Source organism: Augochlora pura, chromosome 4 (genome assembly GCF_028453695.1).
Source record: "Augochlora pura isolate Apur16 chromosome 4, APUR_v2.2.1, whole genome shotgun sequence".
Classification (NCBI taxonomy): domain Eukaryota; kingdom Metazoa; phylum Arthropoda; class Insecta; order Hymenoptera; family Halictidae; genus Augochlora; species Augochlora pura.
Genome location: NC_135775.1, coordinates 11,761,285 through 11,767,213, shown reverse-complemented (window position 1 = coordinate 11,767,213; position 5,929 = coordinate 11,761,285). Strand labels below are relative to the sequence as shown.

Here is a 5,929-nt window from a genome sequence, read left to right as displayed (position 1 = left end):
GAAACGAAACAGGAAGAAGGAGAGATACGAGCGTAAAGGGTTAGAAGCTGTGCGTCCGTTTCTGGCTATTTACACAAACTTCTTTGAAGATGTTGAAAGCTAAGGAGAGGTTCGTGTCCCCGATAAAAGGAGGACGTACGGTTGATCAGAAAAATAACGGGTTATATTTGGAACGCCCTCTCGCCTTGCTGTTTGACCTTTCAAACGGTAATGATCGGGTCGCTTCCTCTTCCCTTGAACGTTCTGACGCTTTATTACCTTCGGATGTAAGACCCAACCGTTGATCGGTCTCCTTTCTAATCATGTCGACCTGTGTAACGTCTACACTAAACCTCTTATATTGAGTAGAAAATGTTTATACGATAAACCTACCGAACACTAAAAGTGAGAAACATGTGTTTAATTTTTTCTCACGATAGTCTTCCTAAAATCGGTTATTTTGACCAGTACACAATACAATTCATTCTCTTTATTGAAAGACTTTGTATTAATCCATAATGTTTTATGTTTGTGTTTTCGTTGGAGGATGTATTTCTTTAAAATGTGACATTACAAATAATTGTTTGATTTAATGCACGGCTCAGAATGGACTTGCCTGCGACAGAGCATTTTTGAATACGGATCTAAAATATGCTGTAGAGTGATGAGTGGAAACGGGAGCCGGAGATACAGTGACATTATTCAATCCCATTTGTGAGATCTCCCTTTCACAACTCTGCAGCAAATTTCTGACCGGTCACCGAAAATGTCCTGTCGCAGACAATTTAATTCCGAGCTCTTATTTAATGTGTATGGAAGTTAAAGCAGTGGACGATGTATAATTTAAATATGATAGTATTTTATTACAATTAATCATAAATTACTTGGTAGACAGTAAATTATTTATTCCTTTGCGATCATTAATAACGATCTCTCGAGGTGATGCTACACGTAAGTTCAACGAACGTGTCAGTTTGCCGTTGACAATTCTGATCGTGAAAGGTGTCCGGCGACGATGGAGAGGGTCCAATTTATCGTTTCCGAGTGGAACCCTCGCGCGTGCCGTGTACGCACCATGAAACGGGAAGATCCACGTGTGTTTACCAGCCAGGCGTCAGATGTTCGCGGTGTACGTCGCTGTCGGCTCCGGTATAAAAGCCTAGAAAACACGCCGGAGAGTTGCAGTTCTCGCTTGGCCGCCTTAAATACCGTAATGGGAGAGATGAGATTCAAGGTAGAGTGTCGGTGTGCGAGGAAAAGTTGTTGGGAATGGGGTTGGAATGGGGAGTGGGCGGGGAATCGGATGGGAAGAGGGGTAGAAGAAAACAAAAGGAAAAGGACGAGGAGAAAGTGCTCGTTAAGGAACGGTTTACTTTTTCTCGAACGTGGGTGGAAGGAATGGGAGAGAGAAAGATAGCGCCGGGAAATGGAATGGTGATTCCGTTGGAAGGCGCTCTAATTGATAGTAATTTCAAAAATATAATTAGCTCGGCCAGATGAGCGTACCCTCGCTCCGTCTATGGGCCTCGTTAAGCTCGTGAACGAAGTATGTAAATAATTTCAGAAGATTCAGCCAAGATGGCTGCATCCAGAACCACGTGGACTTTAACTTTTTTTACGAAATGTTTTTTCAAGTGTGTATTGCAATCTATTTTCAATGGCCGATAAGCAACGTGGTATTTGCTACTGCCTTTTTACAAATTGGAAGTAATGTGCGCGAAGTCCTACGGTTGGACAAGATACCACTATATTAGATCGATTCTGTTTCTTAATTACTTCTGTCGATGCATCGTGGTCAATCGTTTCCAATAATTCTCTGCGCCTCGGCGATCGAGCAAACGAAGCGCGACGCGTAAACCGTGGACGGACGAATCGAATTTCAATCCACCTCTAAACGCGAAACTTTTATTGGCTTGTATAATCGACCAGTTGGTTCTGTTTTCGAATCGGAAGTCACCGCTGCTCTCCTGGCCGACGTAATTAAAACGGGATATATTTCAGGCTTCGCGTTTTGTTTCCTCTAACTCACTCCTCCCCCTCTCGAAATTCAATTTACCAGTCTATCTTGCAGTGCGTTGAGCAACTTTCTACTCTAACTCTACACAATAACATTCGAATTACCTCCCATGGTGTAACCAAGTAAATCATGCTTAGCGTGACAGATTGGAGATCGAATTTTCTCGGTGAATGCAATCGTGAGATTTTGAAATTCTTAATAACGATAGGATTGACAACTGGTACAATCATCTTAAAGCTTTCCTTAAATCTTATTCTTTTAGCTAACAAAATTTTCAATCAACCCCCGGAATAAATTAAGCTGATCACTTTTCGTAGTTTATCTGTATATTAATATACTATATCTATTATTGTACTCTGAATCTGGTACCCTGCAGCACCAGTAATGGTTATTAAAATATGACAGTACTGGTATTCAATATAGCGCAACTTTTTTCTGGAAATAGTCACAGTCGAAGTACGTAAGTTTGTACCGGTAAGGAAATCATTTTTTTAAAGATCAAATTCTTCAATTTCCGCGGTCCATGCTCTGTGAAACGCTGCCATATGCAGCATGCTTTCTTCAGCCGTTACGATGGAAAGACCCTTTGAAAGCTGCCCCCATGCAAGGCTAGGGAACCGGTCGAAATCATCGATTACTTTCACCGTGTGCAATTATTCAAGCAGACCCCTCGGACGTGCGATCGATCGTTCTCGACGAACAGGTTCACAATACCGGGAAGTCGGTCAATTAGACGTCACCCTCGGCGGCATCAATAACCGGATGAAATCTTGCGGGGACCCGGGTCGACTAGTCACTATGGCAACTTTTTGCACGGTAGGTCGCGGTCACCTTTACCATTGCGTTGGCCCTGGGTCATCGATCACAGGCCGGCGTGATATCCTTGGAAGGAGAGGCTTTTGACGGACAAGAGACCGCGCTGGATGACGCCGAGCAACAGCACGGGCTCTCACTGGCCAGCTCGTACGTGCAATTCCAGGGTCCTGTCGAGGGGCCCGTATACGAGGTGAAAGTGCCGCAGCAGCACGACGACGGGAACCAGCTGCATCACGGCCAGGAGCACGACTACACAGTGGACTACGTGGCGCATCCGAAATACGAGTTCTCGTACGGAGTCGAGGACCACCATACCGGCGACTTCCACAACCAAAAGGAGACGAGAGACGGTGAGCGAGTGCAGGTGTGTCCGAGGTAGCGGCCAGGCTGTTGCCCGGTTGACGCGGCGCGACGCGGCGAAACTTTTCCACGTGGCCAAGCTCCTTTGAGAGCTTTTGCGAATTTTGCTGCGAGAGTACCGGGCGACCGGGTCGGGAGAGAAATTCGCTTGGACGCGCACCATGAATATCCGAGGAGACAGAGCCGAGTAGATACTGCGGCCGACTTTAATATTCGGACAACGTGCTGTTTTATTACGCGTACCGCTACTTGTTTTGGGCTTGCCGACGCTCTCTTGTACATGTTACACAGCTGGATACATTTACACGGGGCTGGAACACATTTCTACGCTTGGAAATCGACTTTATTCGGTTCGCCGTGTTTGACGCGTTTATACCGCGCTGGCGCGGTGCTTAATTCTTCAGTGGCGATGCTCCCAATACGATACCGAAACATCCTCGTTATAATTTCATTCGAGTGTTCTCTATACCTTCGCCACGATTTCCACGTTTTCTGAAGCACATCGTTTCGGAAATGTTTATCGAAAGCTTCGGTTTAGCCAGGCTGGATTAACTCAGTATGTTACTTATCGTAAACCTATTTTTTGAAGCAGTCTCGGTACAAAAACTTTACGATTGACTATCGAGGTACGAGAAATGCTCGCGGGAAATTCTCCTGGCAGTGCGCTGAAAAGTAAACGGCAAACGCAGCAGAAGATGATGCCTGGATCATAAACTCAGTGTTATGTGTGAACCTCTGACTGGATTTCCATAGTTTTATAGAGCCCTGGATGAGGAAGGGGTTCTACTTGCCAACTAAGAAATTCTTTCGAGTGAAAATAGAATACGAACGTCAATAAGATTGGTATTAGTTAAAATGAGTGATCTTGTCTTTTACAATGCTCGATATTGTAGAAATGTTTCTACAAGAATTTTCGAATGAACTTCTCTGTTCAAGTTTTTAGTTTAAATAAATCCAATCTTATCGCTGCTATAAGACAATATAGATTAGTCGCATTTGCAGTTCGCTTAGTGTTAATGTTTGTTAACCTCTCGTCATACCATATTCTTCGTAATTACAATATTAGAACATTTCCGATTGTTAATTTCTTTGGAAAAGAAAAGAAGATTGATATTTTCAAAATAATTCATACACTCAGAATTTTATTCTGAATTGAAATATTATTATTAGCGTGCCAATAATTAGAAATCTCCATGACTCAAATTCATCAATTTTGGAATTGATAGTTTTAAAGCTCCAGAGACAGGCGATCCTCAACGATGCCTATAAACAAATTTCACTGTACCTAAATACTTTTCGAAAAGTCGAAACCCGCCGATTCTCTCGCGCGGTATAACTGATAGATGCAAACAAATTGATCATAGCGTAACATAATTTGATTGTTGTGTCGGTCGGCAACTCGTTCGGCTGGCGCAACTTTTCATCCGGTTAAAACAGCTACAGCAGTTAAACAGAAAATCGACTTACACCGAAATATCCTGAGTGGCTCGGTTGTAAATAAGGAGAACGCGGCTTACCTAGCTTCCCAATCCTCCCCGCAACCGTTTCCTCTTCTATTAGCGCAGTTACCCGGCGCCCCGTTATGCTAATAGCCACTCCAGCCAGAATTTCTCCGGCAGCCAATTACGTCTCGTTACGAGACCGGGAATTGGTTTTGCGACGACCATTTGTCCACGGAGCGTTCCTTTTCCCCGCAGGAAGCAGTGTGTCCGGCGAGTACAGTGTAAAGGAGCCAGGTGGCCGCGTCCGAATCGTCAGATACCGGGCAGACAAGGACGGATTTCATGCTGTGGTGCACACTTCCTCCGAGACCGACCACACGGCCGGTGTCTACGGTGGTCAAGGCCAGGCTGAGGTTCACGATCACCAACCGGCGGAGCACCAGGAACAAAACGTTCACCATTACGCCACCTCCTACACAAGTCAGCATGCTTACTAACGAGCCAGCGTGCTTACCGATCAGCCAGCCTGCCTGCCTGTCGATCAGCCGGCACCTCGGCGATGTCCAACTGTACCTGTCATTATCCTATACCTGGACGTAGAGACGCGACATCGAGCTTTCGCGTTCCGCGACACACCAAAGCACGGTGGAACCGCCACGAACACCGTTGTACATTGTAAATATAGTTTACACTTTTGAATAAATTAGCTGCGTCGACCCAGACTGGTTGTTATCCCTATGTCGCTAATCGTGGTGTCCACGCCACTGGTAACCGCAAACCTGGCAATTTTGTGCTACCGTGTGCTCGCGCGCCATTCACGCGACAACCAACCGTCGCTCGCGGAACGATAGGTATCTGAACAGAGATCGGAAGATGATGGGTTTACCGGTAATTGGCCGCAATTTGTGCAATGAGAACCATTTTCCAGTGCTTTTGCTCTTCGATCTTGTGTTCTAGTTGCACGGAAACTGCACGTGCGACGGAACGCGTGCGCATTGTTCCAGGAGTTGGCACATTAACGTCGCACCAAGTAGACCGTATTATCCTGTTGATAAAATTTTTAAATGTCTCTCTGTTTTTGTAAAATTTTAAGTCATCTCGTTATCACTTGGACAGTGTCCCTTGTTCGTTTTCGTTCGGTACCCGCTCGTAGTTGACTCGCGCAATTTCGGGAATTGGCGAGGACCATAATATCCTCTGACATAATCGCGTGGATTACGAGGCCGAAAAAAGCACGATGGCAACGAAGCATGGCCACTCCCGGGACACAGTGACACGCGGCACGTCGTTAAGGCGCGTCCCTTCTGATCAATTC

At 45.4% G+C, this 5,929-nt stretch overlaps 1 protein-coding gene across 1 annotated transcript; it reads left to right on the top strand.

Annotated features, from left to right (window-relative positions):
- The first annotated feature begins 1,159 nt into the window (after window positions 1-1,159).
- On the top strand, window positions 1,160-5,111 carry LOC144468851 (uncharacterized). Its single transcript, XM_078178618.1, has 3 exons — window positions 1,160-1,213; window positions 2,817-3,162; window positions 4,870-5,111. The coding sequence occupies exons 1-3, from the start codon at window positions 1,193-1,195 to the stop codon at window positions 5,109-5,111; spliced, it is 609 nt and encodes a 202-aa protein (XP_078034744.1). The 5' UTR covers window positions 1,160-1,192.
- Window positions 5,112-5,929: the final 818 nt, after the last annotated feature.

Coding starts and splice junctions, on each gene's coding strand:
- LOC144468851 (XM_078178618.1), top strand. CDS start 1,193: ATGGGAGAGATGAGATTCAAG. Junction 1,214..2,816: donor TGGGAGAGATGAGATTCAAG/GTAGAGTGTCGG, acceptor TTTGCACGGTAG/GTCGCGGTCACCTTTACCAT. Junction 3,163..4,869: donor CCAAAAGGAGACGAGAGACG/GTGAGCGAGTGC, acceptor TTTTCCCCGCAG/GAAGCAGTGTGTCCGGCGAG.